The sequence below is a fragment of the Chaetodon auriga genome, chromosome 22 (assembly GCF_051107435.1).
Source record: "Chaetodon auriga isolate fChaAug3 chromosome 22, fChaAug3.hap1, whole genome shotgun sequence".
Lineage (NCBI taxonomy): Eukaryota > Metazoa > Chordata > Actinopteri > Chaetodontiformes > Chaetodontidae > Chaetodon > Chaetodon auriga.
Genome location: NC_135095.1, coordinates 12468731 through 12493280, shown reverse-complemented (window position 1 = coordinate 12493280; position 24550 = coordinate 12468731). Strand labels below are relative to the sequence as shown.

Sequence of the window (24550 nt, the reverse complement as noted above, 5' to 3'; positions counted from 1 at the left end):
CGATTCACAGGACTGGAGTTGGTACAGCTGGCAGCAACAGACTGAAATAACTAAAGCTCAAATCTGCAAAGTCTCAGTTCTCTGGATCTTTGTAGAGCAATAAAAGGGGAGTCAAAGGGGAAACAGAGCATCTAATATGAAGAATCATGTGCTGATCACCTTCAAACTGGCTCATTTGCTATGTTCTGATTTTAAAGAGGCCCATTCATTGAATTTCCTCATGCATCAGAAATTATAAGCACCTTAATGGTTTTTTAATTTTGATCTTTTGGAGTCCACTCGAGCTGTTTTCTGCAGCCTGAGGCAGTGAATTAAGTGTCTTTTGTATCTCTGCCAAAATATCACAGATCTGTCTTAAATATTCAGTGTATTTCTCAGACCCAATTGTCTTGATCTCCATAAAAAGCCTGTCCCAGAACCACAGCTCCTCATTTTTTTGATACAAACCAAATGTAATTTTTTCCCCCACCTATCTTAGACGAAACACACTCGTACTGCCGCAGCTTATAAACATGCACTCGACGGAAAAAACTAATTTGTTTTCCATATGCAGTTTGCTTCATGTCACTTGAACCATCTCTAATAAGAATTTCCTGGATGCTTGAGACGTTACAGTGTGTGTGACAGTGATGCGAATCCTGTGGCTGGGTTAGTTTTTTCTCAGCCTAATTTGGTGCCCCTCTCTCTACCTCCAGGACTCCCCGCTGAAAGCAGTGCAGATGTTATGGGTCAACCTCATCATGGACACCTTTGCTTCACTCGCCCTGGCCACAGAGCCCCCCACAGAAGCCCTGCTGCTAAGGAAGCCATATGGCCGCAACAAGCCTCTCATCTCCCGCACCATGATGAAGAACATCCTGGGCCAGGGCGTTTATCAGCTAGTCATCATCTTTACTCTGCTCTTTGCCGGTAAGAAGCCGTTCTGGGTGTAGTTATTTACAGAGCCAGTGGATTTTTGCGTGTATCCTGGATAAAACCATAATTTATTTAAACAAATTGTCTCTGACTGTAGGAGAGAAACTGTTTGACATCGACAGCGGCAGGAATACACCCCTCCACGCCCCACCCTCTGAACACTACACCATTGTCTTCAATACTTTTGTAATGATGCAGCTTTTCAACGAGATCAATGCCCGAAAGATCCACGGTGAAAGGAATGTCTTTGAAGGCATCTTCAACAACCTTATCTTCTGTAGTATTGTCTTTGGTACCTTCATTATCCAGGTAAAGTAGACTGGAGACTTCTGTGGCTATCTTGTTGGGTTTTTGTTACTGTGCTTGGTGACTCATGCAAAAAAAAAAAAAAAAAAAAAAAAAAAGATCACTGGTCCCACAAGACCTACAAATGTTAAAAGTTTGCACTCTAATTAATTCCACCCCACTTTATGCTCCTCTAGATCATCATTGTGCAGTTCGGAGGGAAGCCGTTCAGCTGCGTTGGACTGACCATCGACCAGTGGCTATGGTGCACTTTCTTAGGCTTCGGCTCTCTACTATGGGGACAGGTATGATGTGACTATACAGCTGAGCTTCACCTTCAGTTGGCCAGACACAGAATATGGTAGAACACTGCCACCCTGTGTTGGGGTTGGCTTAGTGGATGTCAAACGGTGGCGAAGAGGTGGAACAGTACGGTATGTTCACTTGCTGTGAAGAGAAGGGTAAACTCCCACACTTAAAATTAATCTTCAGTCAGTTTTGAACCAAAATATGCATAGCACATAGCTTTAGAAGACCTTTTACGCTGATGCAATCTCTGCTTTCAAAACTAATAAACAGATTTTATTTATCAGTGTTGTTATTTTAATTTTGAACAATTTTGTGGAATCATCCAGTGTTAGAATTGACTACTGTGGAGCTTATTATTCCAGTTTGTTTGCCATATTATACTTCAAATTAATTGTCTGTTTGTGAGAGATTGAGGGTTCCACGCCACTGCTGCTGACAAAGGCAGAGAGTCATAATGGATGTTTGATGTAGTTCCAGTTTGCTCTCACTGCCCACACTCATCCGACAGAGCAGCGCACATAATATGTCATTATCCACTCTCGTCAATTCAAAAAGAGCGACGTCGCCAACGTTTTCTGACAAGACACAAAGAAACAGGGCTGCGCTGAGTGCTTCTAAGTTCAAACAGCTGACAGTTGTAGAGCTGAGAAGGCGGCTGTGTTGTAGGAGGACCAAGATTATCGGTTCCAAACCAGAGATTGTCCAGAGAAAAGGTCTTTCCATTAACCAAGGTGCTGGCCTTAGAAGCAGAGACGGCGTCGGTGAGTGCTGAGCTGCTGCTGCCCTCTGCTTTTAAATGGATGCAGAAATGTTCCTTTCCATAGGTCCACAGTGTGCAGTGAACAAGTTCAGCACAGCCACATTTATTCGTACTTATTTTTCCTTGTTATGTACTTAAATCTACTTCTGTGCAGTTGTTCCTGTATCACGTCTGACACAAAAAAGCAGCATTTGAGAATCTTAAATCAGAGAATGCTTTGACATTTTTGCTTGAAAAATGATTGAAATCATTAGTCGATAATGTTAGAGTCGCAGATTAATCTTTGTTGATCGGCTAATTGATTCATTAAGTAATCTCTTCAGTTTTAATTTGTCCTGTTGCATTGAAGAAGAGAAAGAGGAACGCTTTGAGACACAAGAACAGGTTAAAAGCTGATGACTAATTCCCAAGAGGGCCTGACTCAGCTCTTATCATCAGATCGTCATGGAGCACTTAGGTAGAAGTTACCTTGATGAAGTACTCAGTCTGAGTGAACCAGGTGACATCGAACTGAGCGTCTCACCTTTGTCAGGGCGGCTAACGTTCAAGGTCGCTGGCTGCTTAACATCTGCGATGGACCCAGAAGTGCGGCTCGTCCTGCCATCGTGAAATGTCACTTCACCTCGCTGAGCGGTCTCATAAATCAGTGCTGCTCATGTAAATCCTTGTGTCTTCCAGGTAATCTCCTCGATACCCACCAGCCGCTTAAAATTCTTGAAAACAGCGGGCCATGGCACCCAGAAAGAGGAGATCCCAGACGAGGAGCTGGAGGAGCTGGAGGACATGGATGAGATTGACCACGCTGAACGGGAGCTCCGCCGAGGCCAGATCCTCTGGTTCCGAGGCCTCAATCGCATCCAGACTCAGGTAACGATCCACAGACCTTCCCGTGTTGCACCGTACACCGCACCGACACCAAGGGAATCAAAAGCCATAAACCCTTTAACTCTCTATTGCTCCTCCAGCTTAAAAATCTATGTTTTGTTCTGTCTCTCGGCATTCTCAAAGAATGGCTTGTGCCCTAAAAACAAAAGCCTTCCCTCTAATTTTTCTGTTCTGCTTCTGAGCTAAAGCGGGTTCCTATGCCTATTTCTGACTCGGTTCTGAACCGATCTGCTAAAACACGACCAGTTTGAAGGTACTGATGAGAAGCAAGCGAATTGGATTGGACGGAGAGCACGCTAGAACAGCTGAATGTCAAAGAAAACCGGCATGGCTATTAGCTGGAAGTATTGAAGGATTCTGCAGAGAAAAGAGTGAAAGTGAGGTCAGATTTTGGAGGCGGAGCTCCCTGCGATCAGTGCCTTTAAACCCAGCTATCCTCCTTTTCCTCTCTCTTTTTAACTATAATGCCTAAATCCAATTTCCAAGTGACATTTTTCCTATGGTTACTGGTGCCTTTTCTTTATTTTTCTCTCTTTTCTCTCTCCTCTGGCTGTGTTGTGTTTTATTTCCTCTGGGCTTTCTCCTGTCACGCTGTCTGATTCTTTGCAGATGGATGTAGTGAGTGCGTTCCAGAGTGGAACTTCCTTTCAGGGGGCTCTAAGGCGGCAGGCCTCCAACTCCAGCCAACAACAGCACGATGTAACCAATGTTTCTAGCCCTACACATGTAGCCTTTTCTACTACTACCACTACTGCCACTGCCGCCAACACCGCTTCTGCCACTGTGGGGTGTGAGTGCGTGTTCTCCTCTAGTGCATGAGACTTTTATTTCTTCTGTTCTTCTAACATCTTCCTCCTCCACTCTTCTTCTCACCTAACGTTGACACTTTTACTCTCTCATGCTTCCTCCTAATGTCCCCCCACCCGTTTTCTTCAAAAAAAAAAAAAAAAAGACACCAAAAAAACCCACATCTTCCATATTGCTTCGATAACACTGCTGTATATATATGTACCCTGTAACCAGGTCGCTTCTAGTGTCAAGGTGTTTTCTCTGTGTCATCATGTTTTCTGTTCTGCTTCTGCTTTGGTCTCACAAATGGAAAGGTTTTACTCGTATCTTCGGGGGGGGGAGGGATGATGTGTATTTACTATTTGACCAAAATTGCATTCTGGATTGACATTCACCAGGTTTGTCTGCAGCTGCCTCAGTCTGCTCTGTGCCCCTGTAGCACCCATGGGTCTGTGTCGCAGCTCTCTAGTCCCTAGACGGGTAAATGTTTTGAGTATACGCCCATGATCACGGTCTAAAACAGTAGAGACAAACCATGACGTGGACCTCCCTGTGAGGAAAAATCTATCCAGTGTCAGTGGCTGTCTTGTCAGTCGGTGGTGAACTAATGACCTTTTCTCCTCCAGCTGTGGCTGTTTTCTGAGTGTGTAAAGAGAGTGGGTGGCAAGGGAGAGGTGGATCAGCAGCTGCAGCTGATAATGACACAGGTTGTTGGTGTGTTTGGATGCGAGGCTGTGCGTTGTTTCAAAACGTCTGGCAGCCTTTCCGTCACGCCGGCGGCCCATTCGGCGGGGGGGGTCGCGACATCGAGAGCGGAGCGTTGGATGACGTTATTTCCAAAGGCCTCTCTCTTTACCGAGCCCTTACAAGACACTGGTGGTGGCTCCTGACGGCGACTCTTTTTCTCCCTCAGATCCTCCCCAGGCAAAGACCGTCTGACCAGCAGTGGATTTTAAATGTCTAACAGATGTCAAAAGAAAAGCACTTAATTGAATAAATGCTCTTGAATGTAAAAATGTGGTACTTTCCCAGACACATCAACAGCAGATGCAGAGTTTTTCCCTGGCATATTGAACACTTATGCAATGTTACAGCAGTGGTTCAGATCTCTGTCTCAGGTGGGACTCCTTTAAATCCTTTGGACGTGACGTTCAGGGGCCTGCAGGTGATTCCCTTCTAAACACTCTTTCTCCTTTCAGGTGCTCTGGAGGAGAGGCTTTTGTTTGTTTCTTTTCTATGTGATACTTGTGTGTTAGCAGAAAGTGTCCACCTGGCAAAGTGTTGCCTGAAACGAATGAATACCACTGACTCCCCACATATTCTCCTTTAGATTCTGTGAAATGTGTCATGGGCTATACTCAAAGGTTTACTACCATTGAACACAAGGTAGCGCCGCGCTCTGCATGGGTTCAAAGTCTCTGGTCTCGTTTGTGAGTTTTTCTCTTTGTGCTGTTTTTGACATGTTAAACCAGCTTGTAGACATGCTTGGCTGCCGCAGCTTTTTTGTTTTTACTTCACAAACATAATCTATAACTGACCACCCCTCTCTGTCTCTCCTCCTCTGTCTCTCTCTTTCTGTCTCTCGTCCTCTGCCTCTTTCTTCCTGTCTTGTCTTTCTCTCCTCACTCTTTCCTAAGCATGTCCAACAGTAGTAAACTCTTGTGTCCAGCCTCTGTCCTTCTTGGATGTGTTCTTGTCCAAAGAACAGCATTCCTCCTGTCTCTTGGTTTCCTTTTTGCATTTTGATTAATCAGACAAAGGCCTACCAAGTGTTATGTATAATACTACTACTGTACTCACAAAAAAAAAAACAAAAAAAAAACATACATGACATTGGGTTTGACACTGGTTTGTGCCCTTCCCGAGACATTGGCTGATTTTTTGAAGTCACCACATGAGTTTTAAGAATAGTCTTTCTGCAAGCACGGAGTCGATGGTCAGGTTTGTATCCACAGGATGCAACTCAAGTTTTCTATCTCTCAGAAACTTTATTTTAATCAACGCTGCGCTCTGAACTGGCCCTTTTTTAAAGTCGTATTTTATGCCTCAAGTCTAGCTCGTGCCTGAGAGGCGGGACAGAGGGTGACTTAGAGAAACAGGAAGTGAGACTGAAATGCTCCTGTTTACACTTTTGGGCCAGTATGAAATTTTGCTGTGGTTTTGAGGCTAACATAGTCTAGACCATGGCTGAAGACAAATTACTACTTCCACTACTACTTCAAATCACTATTCTTAGTTAACAGGTTACAAGTTGTAAATTTACAACTCACCATAACTGCTCATCTGCACGTGTCTCTGAGAGTTTCCCCCCCTCACTGATTTTTTGCCCCTAAAACTCACCTACGATTGACCCGATAAAACCCGTTTATATCTGTGGTGTTACAAAGGCGATGAGATTCAAGAGGTTCCGCGTGTCATTGCTGAATGTGACTGAATGCCTCTCCTGCTCCCTGTCCCTTCTCCCTCCCTCCAGATCCGGGTGGTGAATGCATTCCGCAGCTCCATCTCCCTCTATGAGGGGCTGGAGAAGCCCGAGTCGCGAACATCGATCCACAACTTCATGACCCACCCCGAATTTCGAATAGAGGACTCTGAGCCCCATATTCCCCTCATAGACGACACCGACGCGGAGGACGACGCTCCCACCAAGCGCAACTCCGCCAGCCCCCGCAACGCCACGCCCACGCCGCCCTCACCCACGCCCGCCACCGCAGTCCCCACCGCGCCGCTCTCTCCCTCCCCAAACCAGAACAATAACGCTGTGGAGAGCAGTAACCACCTCCTCCCAGAGGGCCCCAAATCAGGAACCCCCTCGGCCCCGGGGAGCCCCCTACACAGCCTGGAGACCTCCCTTTGATCTGACCCCCGCTCCACACGTCACCACCACTTTTCTGCCCGCCACCAAGGAGCTCAACTCAGACAAAACGAAGGAACACTTGGAGAGGAGAGACGGAGGGCGAGAAGGAGAGCGGAGTCTTGTGTGAGCTCGGCTTGGGCTGGACTGAAAGAACAGCAAACATTCAGAGGAATGTACGGCTTGGTGTGGATGCTTTGGTCTTCTTTTACTTTTGGTTCTTCTTAATCCCCCGCTGCGACACGAGGACTCTGTCTCCACCCCTCCCTCCTTGGTAACTTGTTTTTCTCGGTAAACAAGGGGTGATTATAAACTCAGATTGAAAGTGACCTGTTTTTATTATTCTATTGTTATTATTATTATTATTTTAATTGAGAAGGGGAGGTCCTCCTCCTGGCTTGAAGATCGTCTGTAAGAATTCTGAAAGAAACCTTTAGCTTCTCTTTTATCTGAATGGTGTTGTATATTTATCTCTTTGGCCCTTGCTCATTCAAAACTTATTTCTGCTCCATTGGCTGTTAATATTTTGAGTTATTTATGTTTTTGGAAAAAGCAGGTCTGTTTACAAAGTTTGTAGATACTTTTTTTCTGTTTGTAGGCAAAAGAGCTTCCTGATGTATGATGCAGAAAACTGGGACAGAATAAAAAATGAATGAGAGGATTATTTCAGATACTGCTGTATTTTCAGGAAAAAAGGGTGTTTCTATTGAAACTTAACTATTTTTGCCTGCAAGTTTTATTTGTTATATATTTGTAGATAAATGTAGAACCTTCTAGCCAAACCGATAAACACTAAGGCTTGTATAGAAAAGAGGTCCATGTGGCGAGGTGTTTTCACAGGAGACGGGACGGGAAAGACGATTAGGGCCTCTGTCCACTAACATCGCTATAAATATTTACTTCTTCCATTTCTTTGATAGTTTTCATGTGCACAAAACCTTCTGGAGTTCTGGATTCTCTTTTCATTCATTATGTTGTGTTCAAGGATTTCCACATGTTGAAAGGTTCACTCATTAAAGGGAGTTAAGTATATATCTGGGCCTGTATTTAGCAAGCATCTCAGGATGAGACCTAGAATCATGCTGAAAGTTGGACGAGGAAACAAAGTCTTACCTCAGAGTCGGACACGAGGTCCTCACCAAGCCTCCTGCAGTCACTTTCAGCGCAGAGTAGAAGTTCTCCTTTTAGATTTTTGTGGTTTGCAACCCTTTGGACCGTACCGTGACCATACAGTCTTCTTGTAGTGAACATTAGTTACGTTTAAAAGATGCTCATCCAGATTATTAAAGAACAGCTTCACTCGTGGGCGAACGACAAGATCATTTAAGCACATTCAGGCTAAAAATTCGTTTTTGCCAAAACTCATAAAAGCACTAAAATGACTGACAGCTTTTTTTTCCTATGACCACTTGAGTTCAATCTAGAGCTTTACTGCGAGCTAATCAGCCAGTGCGCCTATTTATTTTTCAAGAATTAGTTCATATAGACAAAACGTGAATGTGCCTTGGCTACGATAACAATTTAGACGATGCTTTGATCATTTTCCACCTGCAGGCAACTGTTACTCCTACAGCTAAACGTAGGACCAAATACGCCTCATTGTGATAATCCTGGGCCAGTTATGACTTGAGTTTCATGGATGCTTGATAAGTATGGACCCTGGTCATCATTTGTAACAAGAAAAAAGAAAAAACGGTGCATTTAATTTCTCTTTTTTTTTTGTTTTGTTTTGTTTTTCTCAGCAAAGCATTAGCCCCCTGCCAATGTACAATATTGACATTTGTTTACTCAGGCATAGAAAAAAGTATTTAATTTAAAAGGAATCTATAAAGAAAGAACCTTTTAACTTCAGACTTTGTGTATTTAGATAGTAAAACTTTGTCTTGGTCAAAAAGCAAGTGAATTATTTTCATATTTCATTCAGTCTTTAAGATCACGCCTTAGGGAAAACTTCATTTTACTCCTCCGATTTCTGGTTTGTTGAGATTTTAAAAATCAAAAATGGAGGAGGGGAAAAGGCTTTTTTCTTTTCTTTTTTTTTTTTTTTCTTCAACCCTGTCCATAAGACTCCTTTCACCATGAATAAATGTTGCTGCATTTGATTTGTTTGTAAAATATTTTTGACACCTGTTGTACTGGAAACGCTAAAGAATTGGACATGTGCATTTTTCAAGAATAAAGACTAGGCATACACTGGTATCTATCTGCACAGGGTACTTTATTTCATAGCGTTCCTTGGGGGAAAATAATTTTGATACAAATCACAATAAAAAAAGTGTACCTTTGTATTTTTATGACGATACCGATGATACCTTTCATCGTACAAACCAATTTTGGATGATTTGACACCGATCACATTATATGGGGGGGGGGGGGGTTTGGCCACTAAAATGGGTGTTGTTCTGGAATATTCATCTCAGGGTGCAAATGGTGTGAAAGAGAACAGGCCTCTTTTAGTTTGTATATTACCACACTCGATTCAATGTTTGGGACGGTGCTCGTCAACCACACAGGATGACTCGGGCAGCAGGCTGCAGATTCTTCCTGCAGCCTTCTGGCCGTCTTCACCTGAAGGGCCGTGGACAGGGGAAGGAGGTGGAGATGTTAAATCACAACGTTCTCTGAGGAAATGGTTTGTTTTCCTTGTTTTACAGATGACAAAATAGCAGCTAGGATTGCATAAGAAGTGAGAAATCCGAAAGACAAGCGGAATCCATACGAGGAGTTTGTTCTGTAGCTTCTTCCTGTAATGGGAATGAATGTTTTTCCATCTGTTTTATGGATTATTATTTTTTTATCTTTTAACATTTGGAAATAAGAGTACTTCATGTCTGTTTATCTTGAGCATTTTAAATGGATATCGTGATTGGATTTACATTTGAAACTTGTCGAGTAATGTGTATGGTTTTTAAAAATAAAAAATGTATTTAGCCTAACTGCAGGGCCATGTTTTTCATTCACTGCGCAGTATTTATGAAATGGAGTTATGCATTGAAACGTGGACGCAGCAGAGTGGAGACTCGTGTTTCTGCAGTCAACGCAAACAAACACTCTGCAGAACATCAGTGCGATTATTCTCACAAGAAAGCTGCTTTTCTGCAGAGCTGCACAAATATAGTGTAAACTCACATTCTCTGAATATCCTACATAAACAAATATATATAATAACTAACATTACCTTTTAATTCTTAAACATAAGAGCTTTTTTGTCAGATTAATGTCCAGACATTATTTACAAAAGCTATTTTAGGTATTCAATTGTTAAAAAACAAAAATCTTATTTGCAAATAATGCCTGATCCAAATAATTAATCAAACTGTAGTAACATCTGGTTTGATTCATGATGCCAGCACTATCAGTTAAATTTTCAATACTAATTTTAAAAACAGTTTTTCCAAACTTTAGCTTCAGTCAGTGTACTATGAATATTTAATATTTTACAGAAAAGCGATTAAAAACGATTTTTTTTACGTTTTTTCCAAATTATAATTCTATAATTCAAAAAAGTTCACAAGTTATACAATTATTGTCAAATTTCTGTTTATGTTGCTTAATGGTCTTTTCATTTCTATCTAGAGATAATATATTGAATATAATTATATGTCGTTGCACTTCCAGCCCGGCAGAGGGCAGCAGATTTCTCTCCTGGTCTTTACCTGTCACTCTCCAAACAAAGATTGTCTATTGATAAGATGACTGAGCCGCTTTCGTCTTCCTGGAGAGTAACGCCAATAACAGCCAAGTACGCTGTATATTTTCCCCAGTGTGAAAGTTTGGGAACCCGGAAGTAGGTAGCGAGCGAGACGTCCGCTCTTTTACTCTTCTCTGCAAACCGACGTTCCCTTCCGCTTCACAGGACTGTATTCTGCAGTTATGGATCCTGGGCACAGGGCGAAGGTCTGACAGTGACAGGTCGCACGATTTCTGTAAGTTCTGGAAACTGCTACCGTGTGAAACTAACGTAGTACACATAACTAGCATAGTAGTATAAGCAGCATTAGCGGAGGAGGGCCAACGGTAGAGGTGTTTGGCTCTCGTGAGTTGTTGCCTCCTCCCGTGAAATCCACCGTTTTTAGCTAACTTACAATAACGTTTTATTCCTATTAGAGTGACAGTGGTGTAAGTCGTCTGCAGCGGCTTTTCTCGGCTGTTTCCTGTCATAAACTCCCCCACAGATGTATCGTAGTTTATCATATTGTGCAGTATTGTAGTACAGTCTACAGTGGAGGTGGGCAAGTTAGCCTCTGAGCACGCCTCCATTCATGATCAATCACCTGCAGGGATGTTGTCTTTTGTTGTTGCCTTCTCCCAGAGGCAGGAATGAGACTCCCCCACCGCTGAGCTCAACATGAGAGAGTGGTGGATTCATGTGGGTTTGATCTGCATCCCGCTGGTAGCCGTCTACCTGCACATCCCGCCCCCTCAGCTGTCACCTGCCCTGCAGAAGTGGCACAATGCCGGGGAGGTCTTCCACTTCAGGGGCAGGCAGATCTTTTACAGAGGTGGGTGGGGGCTTAACTTACCTCCATAGGTGATCAGAGTGGAGTAATGTTGGACTGGGCAATCTATTTAGTAGCTTTCAGCCATGTCACATGGTCTTCATCAGCAGGTGGAGCTAACCATTTAGATTCATCAAGTAAAATGATCAACAGAATGTGAAGAAATAACAGTTCTGACGTTATGCTGAAGACGTCTCTGTGCTGTGTTGCAGAGATATGGTCTGATGTTAGCATGCTAACTGGGGGTGGGTGCTTATTAATGTCTGACCTCCCTCTGGCTCCTCTCCTGTGAACCTGTCCCGTTTTTGTTGTCCCTTGAGTCAGAGTCCCCCCCTGTTGTCCCGGGTCTGAAAAGGTCTTGATAAACTTCCCCATGTGGTCCAAAGCTCCTGTGCTAGTGGTGTAAACAACACCAGCTCTCCCTCAGTACTCAGCTAATAGGACCACAGTTAGCTGCACGGCTAGCTGAGCTAACGAGCCAACATCAGCTCCAGTTAGCAGCAGCTTGAAGTTCCTCTGGTGATATGCTGCCCTTCTTTGTTTGGAGGGCCAATTCTTCCATAGTGCACCTTTAAGGACTTCGATCATGTGATATGATAGAAAGCTCAAGAACAGCTACTAAAGGGACCCTGTGGATTCTCAGCTGCTGTTTCTGGGGTCAAGAATCAGTTTTCAATGATGTAAAACTCCTCTTTGCCTCCGTGCATATCACACATGTATTTCTCTTGTCTCCCCAAACCAGATTCCTATGGTGCTTTGGGAAGCTCCGACGTCGTCCTTCTGCTCCACGGCTTCCCCACCTCCAGCTACGACTGGAACAAGGTGCCCGCTGCATGCGCTCGGCCGCTGATCAACACACACCTGTTGTAACGTGAACCAGCCAGAGCCCAAACTTGTGTGTTTTTTTTTTTTCCACACAGATCTGGGAGCCGCTCACCCAGCGCTTCCATCGAGTCATTGCACTGGACTTCCTGGGTTTTGGCTTCAGTGACAAGCCAGTGAGTCAAATTAGTGTCAGTTCCATGAGAACTGTGTTTATCATGAAGCTCAGTTCATGATTCTCATAGTTCCTGCATGATGCTCTGTTTCTTCACTTACCCAGAAGTCATTTTCTCCCAGCGGCCCCACAGGTACTCCATCTTCGAGCAGGCCAGTGTGGTGGAGGCCCTGGTGGCTCACTTAGGTCTGAGCAACCAGCGTGTGAATCTGGTGTCCCATGACTATGGAGACACTGTGGCCTTGGAGCTGCTGTACAGGTGTGTGTGGCGGTGCATTTATCCAAACTGTCAAAAGCAGAGTAAAATGATGAATTGCTAACCACCCCTCCCTGTCTGCGTTGTTGCTTCTCTGCCCTGCCAACAAACCAGGAGTGACCAAAATCGCACAGGTCACCTGACCTTCAACAGCCTGTGTCTTTCTAATGGAGGTACAGTGCCGTTTCTGTTCTTTGCTCATGCTGTAGATAGCAGCCTTTTCTGCACCCACAGCAGGGATTTTATATCCTGTAATCAGGGAGGGAGTAAAAGGATAAACCAGCCTCTGAACTGTGAGGATTTTCTGCCTTTAACCTTATGATATCAGTGTAAATTTGTTTTTTTTTTTTTGGACTGTTGGTGGGACAAAACAAGCCATTCTAAGACGTCACCTTGTGTTCTGGGAATCATCCGTTGCAGCCCTGCACTGAAATAATTGAATTAGCGCCATAATTTCACCCAAATGCGATCGTGCTGTTGTTGAAGTCACAGTCAGTTTTTTTCCAACAGGATTATTCCCAGAAACACATTACCCACGGCTGCTGCAGACGGTAAGTCACCTTTGTTTTCCTCATCCTACGTTTCAGCTCATGTGGAGTTGTGGAAGATTTTAAGAAGCTGAACATGAATTTTGAGTTGTTTTGTCTCCAACAGCTTCTGAAGGACTCCAGTTTTCTGGCTCCAGTTCTGATGCGTCTCACCAACTATATGATCTTCCAAAAGGGGTAAGAGAGCCAGTTACTGGTCCAAACTGGGAGTCTCTGTGTTCATGCATGAATAGACTTTTCATTGGTGTTGTTTTCTGCTGACTGGCAGGATTGGAGAAGTGTTTGGTCCGTACACGCAGCCCACAGACGCTGAGTTCTGGGACATGTGGACGGGTTTACGCTACAATGATGGCAACCTAGTTTTGGACAGGTATGTGTGTATGTGTATGTGTATGTGTCTGTGTGTTTGCTTGCTTTGAGTTGAATTGTCTTTTCTGCTCTTCATCTCTGTCATTTCTCATGTTTGTCCTCTCCCTCTCACTTAGTATCCTGCAGTACATCAACCAGAGATTAAAACACAGAGAGCGATGGGTGGGCGCGCTCACTTCCACCTTCGTCCCATGTGAGTTCACAGTTGCATCAGACGTTGTGATGTGCGTGTTGATAATTCAGAGAGGAAGCTTTTCTGTGGAGGCCAAGCACTTCCTTAAGGTGTAGTGACCCAGCAGCTTGGCCAGAGGGCCACTGATGCTAAGCTGCTTAGCCTGCGAGGAGAAGCCTTGTAGTCCATCTGTGATCCTGAGCTCAGGAGAGGGAGGTGGGGGGAGGGATGTGTGCTACTGACACAGACCTCATGTCGCATGCAGAAATGGTTAAAAATGTAATGTGTCATCCTGCAAGATACCAGATTATATCTGCACCAAAAACTCTTCGGCCCAGACTGAAATATCTCCACCGTTTAATTTGTCCAATATGACCAACTACCTGAAAGCTAATGATGTTTCCAGGTTGCAGCACTTTAATGTTTATTAGCAAATGTTGCTAACTTGCTAAACTGAGATGGTCAACATTGAAAACATGATACCTGCTGAGCATGTTAGCATTGAGCTCAAAGTACAGCCTCCCAGAGCTGCTACTTTGTCTTTTTTATGCTTTTTTGCAAGAGTTCACAGGTTGAAGGAATCATTCAGGTTCTTTGAGGTGGGGTCGAATGAGGTGCTTATACACAGTCAGTGTATTATATGCAGTAGATAGTGGGAGTAGATGAGAGCTCTTTTCTTTGGCGCTACTCTCTGCTTCTCCAAACTGAGCATGCTGACTGCCATCTGCTGCAGCTAAATTATGAGGAGCCGCCCTCCTTTAACACAGTTTTGTTCCTCCATGTTTTCATCCCTCTTTGTCTTTCAGTGCACATGATCTACGGACCCCTGGACCCAGTCAACCCTCATCCCCAGTTCATCCGTCTTTACCAGTGAGTGCCCCCGCCTCTGATTCTTAAACCCACGTTCAGATTATCTGTAATACGTTCATCTCCTGCATAAAGTGCAAGAGAAAAGGATGGTTTGACAGGTGATCTGAGCGCTTTTCTTTTCTGCTGTTCTCTGTGATTTGGCTGTAAGTCAGGAAAAAGGTCTCACTTTGTAAATGCGTTTGTCTTTTGATTTGCATTTACAAAGTATTGTATTAAGAAAATTGCATTTGGCCTTAGAGGAGTTTCTGTAGGTATGTTTTTTTTTTTTTCTTTTGGTCACCTGTTATACCTCTTCTCTGTCAAATAGATCCGACACTATTACTTCAGTGTGAAGGAGGTGGTGTAGAGGTAAAGTAAGGGGTTAGAGACCTGAAGACTGTGGGTTCAAATCCTGCTCAAGGCAAAGACAATATTAGGCTTTAAAAATGGTGTTTTTTCAAAAAAAAAAAGGAAAAATTTGTCAGTTTTTCTATAATTCTTCCTTTGTCACCTCCTCCAGTCTTCACTTCCACCATCACTGTCTGTTTCATTCTCTCTGTTCACAGTCATCTTCTGGGCACTTTGGAATCTCATTCACTTAGTGTATTCACCGCGTCCACTTACACCACCATGTTTCTGTACGTTCACATACAGTTTGGAATCTCGTTCGTTTCTTCCTGAGTCTTCGCCCAGTCTGTCCACCATCTTTCATTAGTTTCACACCTCTTTTGGTGTGAAACTGTTCCTGAGTCTCTCCGCAGAGACTCAGCCCACCATCTTTCGTCAGTTTCGCACACAGTTGGGAATCTCATTTGTTCCTGAGTCTCTCCTCAGACTCTCAGCCCAGCCTCGAACCGTCAACGTCACACCTGAGGGGCGCACACTTATCCGCTCCACCACCACAGTCCTTTGCACTTGGCTTACTTCGTTTTCGCTATCTGTCCTCATTAATGCAGCAGTGAGTGTTTGAGAAGTCAAACTCATGGAGAAAAAAATTCCTCAGGTGGGATTTGAACCTGCAACCTTCAAACAATGAGACCTCACACATGTCCACTAGACTACAGGTGAACCACAAAGGTATCATTGGTTTGTCGTCTCTCATAGTGTGGAGAAAGAAACATGGGTTCACTCTTGTGATTGTCAGAATGAAAATAATACAGAAGTTTGTGCTTCAGTGCCTTTTCATCTTCACTCAAACTTTTTTTTATCCATCAGAAAAAAACGATGGGATCAACATTGTGTTGAAAACAGTACTCCTGCAATATACGTCCATGGCAGGATTTGAACCCAAAAAATAATGATTCACAGTCAGCAGCATAAACCACTAACCCACCAGAGGAATCAGCTGCTGAGATATCAGTCCTCACTTTTAGTACTGATGTCATCTGTTTGTGATGATGTCATGCGTCTTAAATATGCATCTTGCTCCTGCAGGCAGCTGGTCCAGAGGTCAACAATCACCATTTTGGACGAACACATCAGTCACTACCCTCAGCTGGAGGATCCCACTGGCTTCCTCAATGCTTATTTCAACTTTATTCACTCTTTCTGAAGAGGAACCAAATGCAGCGCCTGTGTTCAAGAACCTGAACGAGCTGTTTGGCACTGCTGCAACACTTCAAAGTGATAAATGACCTTTCCTGATGATTCTCAGGAGGATAAATGCTGCATGTGAGTGATTTAATCATAAATGCTGGGCCAGTTTACCAGCATCAAACCCTAAAATGTCAATTACTGGCATTGGAAAACATCAAATGTGAGCTAGACATAATTAATTGTACTTAATGGAACTAACTGACTAAGCTAATGGTGACAGTGTTCATTCATGAGCCCTCAGAGGAAGCATGACAGCTTGTTTTTTGGTTGTGTGATCACTTTGGGGCACTGTTTTCATTCCCTCCATCTTCTGTTGGTTGTTCTTCAGTCAGCTGCACTCTGAGGAAATTTTGATATGATTTTCTACAGTTCTCTCGATGTCAATGAACAAATTAAACGTTAGCTTTTCTTCAAATAAAACTAGTTTTGTAAGAAAAAAGAAAGTGTCTTCAAAAACTGAATGAATGAAACTTGATGTACTTTGACAGAATTTATTGAAGATTTGACAGAAGATATTCTTACTGCAAAGAAAACAGCAGACAGTATAAAGAAACACTTTAGTTCAGACACTGGAGTAATAAAACATTTAAGTTGGTTGTCAGGTTGGCTGATGTCAGCAGCATAATCACAACATCAGTATACATTAAATTTTAGAGCTCTGAAGAAGAACTATGTGACGTCTCAGACAGATGAAGGGTCTTGTGGTTGCGTTGGCACGAAGCTGCCCCGTGAGCGCTCTAGCCCACGGACGCCAGGATGACGTCCACGACCGTCTCTTCGCTGCTGCGAACCGTCACCTGCATGGTGACGCCGTCAGCCAGCGCCAGGCGAGCGCGAACCAGCACGTCATGACCTCCCCGAAACACACCTGGGAGGAGAGGGAGGGAGAGCCAATCAAATTTGGAATCCACTGAAATCTAAATTCAACCTGCTATTCATATTTGTGGCATTTGGTGTCCAAAAACATCAGGAAAAGTTTTAATGATTTATTCGTGTAAAACAACGTTGGTAAAGAGCAAACAGCGACCGCCGCCGTCCTGACATCCAACACCCACCAGCGAGGAAGAGGACGTGCGAGTTCTTGTTTTCGGGAACTTTGTCGGAGCGCTCACATGGCTGCATTCCCAGGAAGCTGATGATGTTACCCACCGCCTCTGTGAATGAAGAGCACAGATTACGCTGGGTGTCGCTTATTGTACAAACCAAACACTTTTTAACATAGAGTGTAAATGCAACCTCTGTCTTTTAGCCTTCTGAATAAGTGCATTCACTATTTCAGCCTAAATTTCTGGCCTCTGCGTACCGTCTAGAGTCCGTACAGACGCCAGGGCAAACGTCTCCTCCTTCTCAAACTCATCTCCCACTTCCTCCCACGCTGCTCCAAAGTTTGGTTTCAACACCTTCTGGATGTGGTCGGCAACCGTCACCTCCAGATCCTCCAGCTACAGGAGAGCAGACGAGAAATGCAAGAAAGCTCACGCACATTGCTGAAAATACACACGACTCGTTCTTGTTTGATAGCTTGTGAATGTGCTGCAGTCACGTACCACGTATTCATCATCGTAACCGTCATCGTCAGGCTCTCCTGTGTTGGGGTCGCAGTCTCTGACCAGGTACTTCATAGTACAACTGAATGTACAGGACACTGTGGACAGACGGAGGACATGGAAACACACTCCTCTTATATACAGACATTGACTCTTTCTCACAACTGGCTGATTAAACGTGATTATTTTGGACTGTGTTCATGCACAAGGTGCTCCTTTCAATGTTTGCATGTTTGGGCAGCTGAGTGATTTTGAGTAACCTGTTTGTGATCTTACCAGCTGTGGGGTCGTCGTCAGGCAGGCGGACCAGAGTGTAGCAGGAACCAGGCTGACTGTAGGGGAGGCTGGGGGCCGGGATGTAGTGTACCACCTCATAGGCCTCCGATGGCTCCATCTGCACTACGACCTGAAGAGTGACACGATGCATTCATATCAAATTTGTTCCTGTGTTTTAGTTCCACTTCTGCTGCATCTAAAATCCTGGAATAAATTCTGAATGCTCATGGTCGAAGCTGATGAATAGTCCAAATGAAGATTTGCAGAGATCTCCAGAAAAATCAAATAACATAAAAAGAATCGATCTCCTCTCAGCAGGTACCTTCTGCAGGAGCTGGTCGTTCAGAGTGTTTGTGCAGTCGAACTGGAACACCATGTGCTGGGCGAAGGCGTGCTTGACGCAGCGAACCACGTACTCTGTCTCAGCCTCCGTCAGCTGCACCGGCTCCGAAGACTTGAAGAGCGGGCCGAGACCCTGGAACTCTGGGACGGCCGCCAGTTGTTCTGTCAATGAAGACAGAGAAAAGACAAGAATGGCATTTTATTAACTGTAACAGGCAAAATATCAGTACTCATCTTGAATGGACGGACAGTGTTTCCAATCTTACCCTGATAAATGTCCTGCCGTGATGGAGCCAACTTTTCTGGCAGTTTGCTGGTGGCAATAGGGGCGATTTCTGGGAAAAAAAAAAAATACATTACCACCCCTTAACCATCTGACTCCTGACCGTGATGAAAACAAAGAGAAACTCTGTACAGATGAGTAAATATGTTATGTGGCTGTACCTGTTTTCTGTTCTGTGATCGGAGTGGTGGCCAGAGGGACAGACTTCATGTCGAAAGGCTTCTCCGAGGGCTCCAACGTGTACTGGTGCAGGGACTTCTCCAGGCCGGGGATGGACACAGACAAACCTGAACAACAGACAAAAGGGGAGACATTAAAGCTTAACCAGCAGCCACTGTGAGCCACAAACACAGTTATTCACTCATCAAAATCTCTGGCAGTGTAACCCGAGTGTGTGTGTCTTTACCGTTGAAGATGTAGGCAGCATTCAGAGCCTTCTGCTTCTGCTGCAGCACATTCATGTAGAACGTAGCTCTGTCGCGCACCTCGTCATCGCTGTCCATCATGCATCTGCGAGAAAAGCCAAATGTACAGGATATATCATACATCTACGGACTCTCACAATCATATTCATAAATAATTTAACCAGTGTTTTCTTTGCATTTAGAAAGATGAAATGAGCACCTCTGCATGAGAACCAGGACGCTCGGCAGCAGATCATCGTTCTGAGCTCCAAATTTAGCCAAAGCGCTGACCGCAGCTGAGGATGGAAGAGGCAATAAATGTTTTAACTGGTTATAAAACGCCATGAAAATAGCTGAAGTGCGAGCGGTGAGGACACAGATGCTCGGCTCGAATGTTGGATGTCAGCCTCCGGAGCCGTCAAAGGTTCGGATAAAATAAGTGAAATCATCAAAAATTCAACGCCGTGGTCCATCTCACTCTGTCTCACCTGCACGAACTGCCTCGCTCTCCAGCACCACTCGGTTGAAGATGAAGCGGATGTACTTGGAGGGCTGGGGGGTGCGTGGGCCCTCTTTGCCCAGCAGGTGCAGGATCTTCGTGGCGAGCACTGTGTGTTCGCAGTCCTCGATGAACTCGCACAGGTGGGCCAAGCCCGTCTCTTTGCTCTCCGGGTTCTCCTCAATGATGCTGATGATGCAGTCCACGATGGCCCGCTTGTACTCAAAACCACCCTAAACCAGATATAAGTAATCTGAATACTGCATGCAAGCTACAACATTTATCTTTCCAGCATGTTTTCTGTACAGGTTAGGATATCACTGATAAGGCTGCTCCCCCATGAGGCAAAGACAAAAGTGAGAGGGACAACGAGTCAATGGTCCACTTACATCATCTCTGAGCATGTTGGACAAGAAGTTCATCATGACGCTGTGCTTCCTGGGATACTTCTGGCACAGAGCGCTGATGGCCTGCACCACCACCACCTGGAGTGAAACAAGGGTAATGTAAGACCTGAGCGGGTTGTGTATGTGCATGAATTAAACAAAACTAAATGAAAACTAAAGTGCCTGACCTTGAACTCGTCCGAGATCTCAGAGACAAACGAGGAGATCTGTTTCATGAGCCGGTCCACGCTGCTCTCACTGCCGGTCTTGAGCAGAGTGGTGATGGCCAGCGTGGCGATGCTGCGGTTGGAGTCGGTGATCAGGTTCTCCAGGTCCAAGTTGCACGCGGTCACGGCCGACGGATGCTTCATGGCCACCTGGTGGACACAAAGGAAACATCAGTGTTGATCATTACTATTACAATCTGTTTTTATCGTTCAAGTATGTACCCAGCTGAGAAATCAAGCCCTTAATACATGTGTAATTTCCCAATAGCTCAGCAATAAGACCATCTTTTGACTCATTAAAGTGATCTGTGATTGCATAGAGTAAAACAAGCCATGTGAAGGAGGGTGAAGCTGTACCTTGTTGAGGGTCCTGACTGCAGCGTACCTCAAGGCTGCTTTGGGAGAGCTGCAGAAGAGCTGCAGCACTGCAGGAAGAAAAATACATTCACAATGAGACTCACAAGTTTGTTATCTGGGTATGAAATGACCTCTATCAGGACATGAGATTTCAGTCATATTTCACAGCCATGTCAGTAACACAGACAGAAATGTGAAATTAATGAGGTGAGAGTAAATTACTGACCAGACACAGCAGGGGCCAGCTCCCTGGCAGTGCAGTTGGGCATATGGACAATGGCCGAGGCTGCCTCATACACCACCATCTCATTCTTGTTCCTCAGGCAGCTCTCAATGAAGTCGAACAAGGGGCTGTCGTGACTGAGAACAGAAAGGCAAAATAAAAATGTTGTAAAAGGCAACACATCGACCCTACACTTGGAACCATGTCTTTAGTCCCACTCGGAGACACTACAGATGAAAACAGATCATTTTTCTGTGTGTTTCCACTCGAGCATCAGATCAGTGCAGGTCTACTCACCCGCCCTCTGTCTCATCCAGCAGTTTGCTGGCGATCCTGATGAGCATGCAGTAAGCAAAGGGGGACTTGAGGCCAGACTTGGTGAACTTGTTGAGCATCTTGGTGACGGCAAGACGGTCGTTCTTCCTGAGGTGATACAACAGGCCCAGGGCATGGTACTGGAGGATGGGACACACACAAACAACTTTAAAGATATGGTTCAAAACAGCATGAACCCTGAAGTCTTTATGCATGTCTGTATTACCCACCTGGACCATGATGTTGTCACTAGAAGCAGCCTCCTGGGCTTCATTCACCCAACGCTTCACCACATCATAGCTCATCTTCACCATGTGCTGAACACACACAAACAGGAAAAATTTCAATACCCACCTGCAGTGGTGCAATGTGCAATTACACAACTTTGTCTAAACTACACAGAAGCACAAAATACCAGAAAAATAAACTGAAATCCAGACCCAACTGACAAAAAATGTTTCTGGATTTTTAAGTAAAATATGAAACTGTGCCATTTATTTACCAGAGAGGAGACCAGGGCTGAACTGGACACACTGGGCACCTTGTCAACAATAGCCTGCTTCATGTATCTCTCAATGGCCTGCAGCATGGTGGTCTGTGAAAGAGACAGAAAGTTCCACAAACTACGCTTCAGTTTCTTAATTGTAAGAACACAATAATACATACAGGCAGGATGTTTGTTTCTTGCATGAGGGGAGAAGGTCAAGGAAGAAATGGGGAGGCAGGACAAGGAAGGGAAGGAAATGAAGCAGCACTTACATCTGTGATCCTGCAGAGGGCTCTGATAGCAGGTCCTCGGTACACGTCTTCCTTCCCTGTCATGTCTTTGGTCAGGCTGTAAAATACCACACAAGGAATAACTCTCGACACTGCAACCTCGAAAGCAATTTAATTCTCGTATGCTATAATTTAACTAGTCGAACAATCATAACAACATAAGTACATCCAGATCTGTCACTATGTATCCTGATGGTACTGGATGATGAACAGTTGCAGTAACACAACAAATGCAAACAAACTCTTTCATAGGTACTTCCAATCAGCCAAGGAACAACACCTGTTTGGGGAGGTACCAGTATTTGGATACAGGTGACACTTTAACATCATGGTACAAACCTGCTTGTGACAATGATGACATCCTCGGAGATGTTGGCCATCTCTTTGATGGTCAGGTAGCACATCCTCCTCAGGGTTTGCTGGGAGGGAAAGAAAGAATATAAGCTCACAGAATATATATTTGGACTCAACAAACATACACTAGAAATGCCTATAACTAATAAATGATTGGATAAATGGACAATATCTTACATCATTGGACTGAAAGAGCCTGGTCATTGCAAAGAAGGCCTCTGTAGCCTCTGTAGTCCCAAAATGCTCTCCCTAAATGAGCAAAAACGTGGAGTGAGACAGAGTTCACACCAATGAAGAGCTGTTTTACGTTTAAGTCAAACAACGTTTTACCTGGTTGAGGAGGTAGATGATCTTGGTGAGGATGTGGAGGCATCTTCTTGGGTTGATCGGGGTCTCATTGAAGATACGCGCCTGTGAAGGAGAAGTTAAACCTCCTTTCATTTCAGGTTTTAAGATATTGTTTCTAAGGCTCATACGTTTTGACTCAAATAAGTGCATTGCATGTATTAAATAATATAAAATGCAGACTTTACCTCCTGCAACACGGCACTTTTCTCCAGATGCTGGAAAGGGTTCGACCCACTTCCTAAATGTCAAAACAGTGGAGTCAGATGTCTGTGCCGTTAAGCCATGTCTTCTTATTTTACTGAACTTCATTTAAAGCAAACACGTAAAAAGGACGAAGAGTTGACGTAAGCTAATGCTAATATGTACTTAACACAAATGGATCTAGAGCCAAAACAGCATGCAAACTCGGAGGCAGATCTCGATTAAATTAAAGCATCACTGCAGAAAGGTTCAAGCATCTATGTTTTGAGCAAATGTTAAAACCAAATGATCATCACAACATCCAGCTGCCACTACCCTAGCTTGCAATGCTAACGCTAAACTAACCTCAGGACTGGTGTTAGTGTTGCTAATACATCAAATAAAAGCGTTTAAAATTTTAACGCGGCTGCAAAACGGGTTGTGACTGATCTTAAATGTCTGCTTTATATATAAATATTAAGTAGCCTGCAAGCCACAGTAATCGGCCGGGTTAATTTAGCCTGACAGCTATCGTTAACTTTAGCTAGTCGGCTAACTGTAACCAGCTAGCTTCGTTAGCTTCCATAGCGTCAAACACCTTGTCAGTCCGAAGGCAAATTTCCTTTTTCAAACGCTGTCACTATTCAAAGTCATGACTCTCTAAACTTACCAGACTCCTCGTCCTTCTTATCGAACTTTTTAATCATTATGTCGGAATGAAGCTTACGAGCGAGGGCAAAAGATGCTCTCTGTCTCGCTTAATAGAGGAGCTACTTCCACGTAGCCAAAATGAAAACTGTCTTCCCGTTGAAACTCCACGTCAACGGAAATTACGTAAGAATCATTCGGCGTCAATTCCGGCAGGGGGCGCTGCTGACGAGCTACATCATACAGCACAGTCTATATTACGTTTATCATGCCCAAAAAACGTGTCACACACTCCACTATTAGGACTAATGACAATTATTAAAAACACAATGTTACTCAGTTACTATATATATTATATTGTTATGTGTACAATTACTGTTACAGCTGGTAAAGATGGGGCCATTTTTTTTTACTACACATCACACTGCTGGGTGGCTTGTGAATTTTACCAAGGGTCAAATTAAGTCTTATTTCATCCATTAAACTACATCATAACTGTGATGATGTAGACGTATAAAATAGCATAAAATGAAAAGACTCAAGTGAAGTATAGGTACCTCAAATACTACAGTACTTGAGTGAATGTACTTTGCACCGCTGTTGGTTGGTAATTCAACCTTATGGAGGACAGTGAAAGAGCAACAGGACAAATCATCAAAATCACACAAAACAAACCAAACGAATAAAAAGGAGAACGCGCTTAGCAAACTGACCTGCAGCGATGACTCATAACCTGAGGTGTCTTTCGGTCAAATGGCCGCTAGATGTCGACATTGCTCTGTGTCTTGAGTCTCGTCTCAGGTGGGTGAACGGCATGACCCCAGAGAGAAAACCCAGTAGCTGCGGAAGTGTTAAGTTTGGTGGAAAAACATAAACTCCTCATCCACTGACAAAATTAAATAGCATTTGACTGGTGACATTTCCACCGCCTACATTATACTAACTGAAGTCAAACTGATGGACTGCATGTTAATGACAGTCTCAATGCCTTTTAATATGTTTTCTGGTATTTGCTGAGATCTTAATGGACACACAGAGGAGCCTGACTGATGCTGATACTGGTATTTCGTATACTTTTTATTGATTTTTTTTTTTTTTTATCTTTACTATATATTATAAATTTATTTTAAAAACATTTCTGTACTGTAATTTCTTGTCACTTGATGGTCAAGTGTACATCCATACTTATATACTGTATCTATTATCACCTTAAACTCGCCAATAAAAGAAGAGAAAGGAAAATAACTTATAGGAATATATTTTATGGATCCCATTGTTCAAAAAGCTGTGGATCTATATAA

General features: G+C 43.9%; 3 protein-coding genes across 6 annotated transcripts in view; 2 read left to right on the top strand and 1 right to left on the bottom strand.

The window, feature by feature from the left end:
• atp2b1a (ATPase plasma membrane Ca2+ transporting 1a) overlaps positions 1 to 9733 on the top strand; it is a 38694-nt gene extending 28961 nt beyond the window's left edge. For 2 of the 4 annotated variants that reach the window (XM_076722817.1, XM_076722818.1), the window contains exons 17-22: positions 696 to 909; positions 1013 to 1224; positions 1398 to 1505; positions 2948 to 3136; positions 3764 to 3853; positions 6417 to 9733. In XM_076722817.1, coding sequence (XP_076578932.1) covers positions 696 to 909; positions 1013 to 1224; positions 1398 to 1505; positions 2948 to 3136; positions 3764 to 3853; positions 6417 to 6800 — 1197 coding nt within the window. In that variant the 3' untranslated portion in view covers positions 6801 to 9733. Of the gene's footprint in view, positions 1 to 695; positions 910 to 1012; positions 1225 to 1397; positions 1506 to 2947; positions 3137 to 3763; positions 3943 to 6416 lie in introns of all 4 variants that reach the window. The other 2 variants (XM_076722820.1, XM_076722819.1) reach the window with 2 other exon arrangements.
• Positions 9734 to 10465: 732 nt separating this feature from the next.
• mest (mesoderm specific transcript) lies at positions 10466 to 16513 on the top strand. Its single transcript, XM_076722240.1, has 12 exons — positions 10466 to 10723; positions 11110 to 11299; positions 12039 to 12118; positions 12217 to 12294; positions 12416 to 12552; positions 12664 to 12722; positions 13060 to 13100; positions 13204 to 13274; positions 13366 to 13467; positions 13583 to 13659; positions 14445 to 14508; positions 15922 to 16513. Exons 2-12 carry the CDS (start codon positions 11146 to 11148, stop codon positions 16037 to 16039), a joined length of 981 nt encoding a protein of 326 aa, XP_076578355.1. The 5' UTR covers positions 10466 to 10723; positions 11110 to 11145; the 3' UTR covers positions 16040 to 16513.
• A 45-nt stretch (positions 16514 to 16558) lies between these two features.
• Positions 16559 to 23410, bottom strand: copg2 (COPI coat complex subunit gamma 2). The gene is made up of 24 exons (XM_076722239.1): positions 23272 to 23410; positions 22607 to 22659; positions 22404 to 22484; positions 22251 to 22322; positions 22059 to 22138; positions 21702 to 21777; positions 21445 to 21537; positions 21173 to 21259; positions 20925 to 21082; positions 20631 to 20764; positions 20405 to 20472; positions 20009 to 20197; positions 19824 to 19919; positions 19424 to 19667; positions 19156 to 19231; positions 18938 to 19041; positions 18693 to 18818; positions 18515 to 18583; positions 18229 to 18410; positions 17907 to 18036; positions 17631 to 17728; positions 17387 to 17525; positions 17139 to 17237; positions 16559 to 16951 (listed from the first exon to the last, which is right to left on the bottom strand). Exons 1-24 carry the CDS (start codon positions 23306 to 23308, stop codon positions 16821 to 16823), a joined length of 2622 nt encoding a protein of 873 aa, XP_076578354.1. The 5' UTR covers positions 23309 to 23410; the 3' UTR covers positions 16559 to 16820.
• Between the last annotated feature and the right edge of the window lie 1140 nt (positions 23411 to 24550).

What these genes read in the sequence shown, in the direction of transcription:
- mest (XM_076722240.1), top strand. Translation starts at nt 11,146, where the DNA reads ATGAGAGAGTGGTGGATTCATGTGGGTTTGATCTGCATCCCGCTGGTA. An exon ending in TATATGATCTTCCAAAAGGG is followed by an intron (nt 13,275 to 13,365) that starts GTAAGAGAGCCA and finishes GCTGACTGGCAG; the next exon opens with GATTGGAGAAGTGTTTGGTC. An exon ending in CACTTCCACCTTCGTCCCAT is followed by an intron (nt 13,660 to 14,444) that starts GTGAGTTCACAG and finishes TTTGTCTTTCAG; the next exon opens with TGCACATGATCTACGGACCC.
- copg2 (XM_076722239.1), bottom strand. Translation starts at nt 23,308, where the DNA reads ATGATTAAAAAGTTCGATAAGAAGGACGAGGAGTCTG. An exon ending in GTGACAACATCATGGTCCAG is followed by an intron (nt 21,083 to 21,172) that starts GTGGGTAATACA and finishes CCCATCCTCCAG; the next exon opens with TACCATGCCCTGGGCCTGTT. An exon ending in ACGACCAGCTCCTGCAGAAG is followed by an intron (nt 18,037 to 18,228) that starts GTACCTGCTGAG and finishes GTCACTCTTCAG; the next exon opens with GTCGTAGTGCAGATGGAGCC.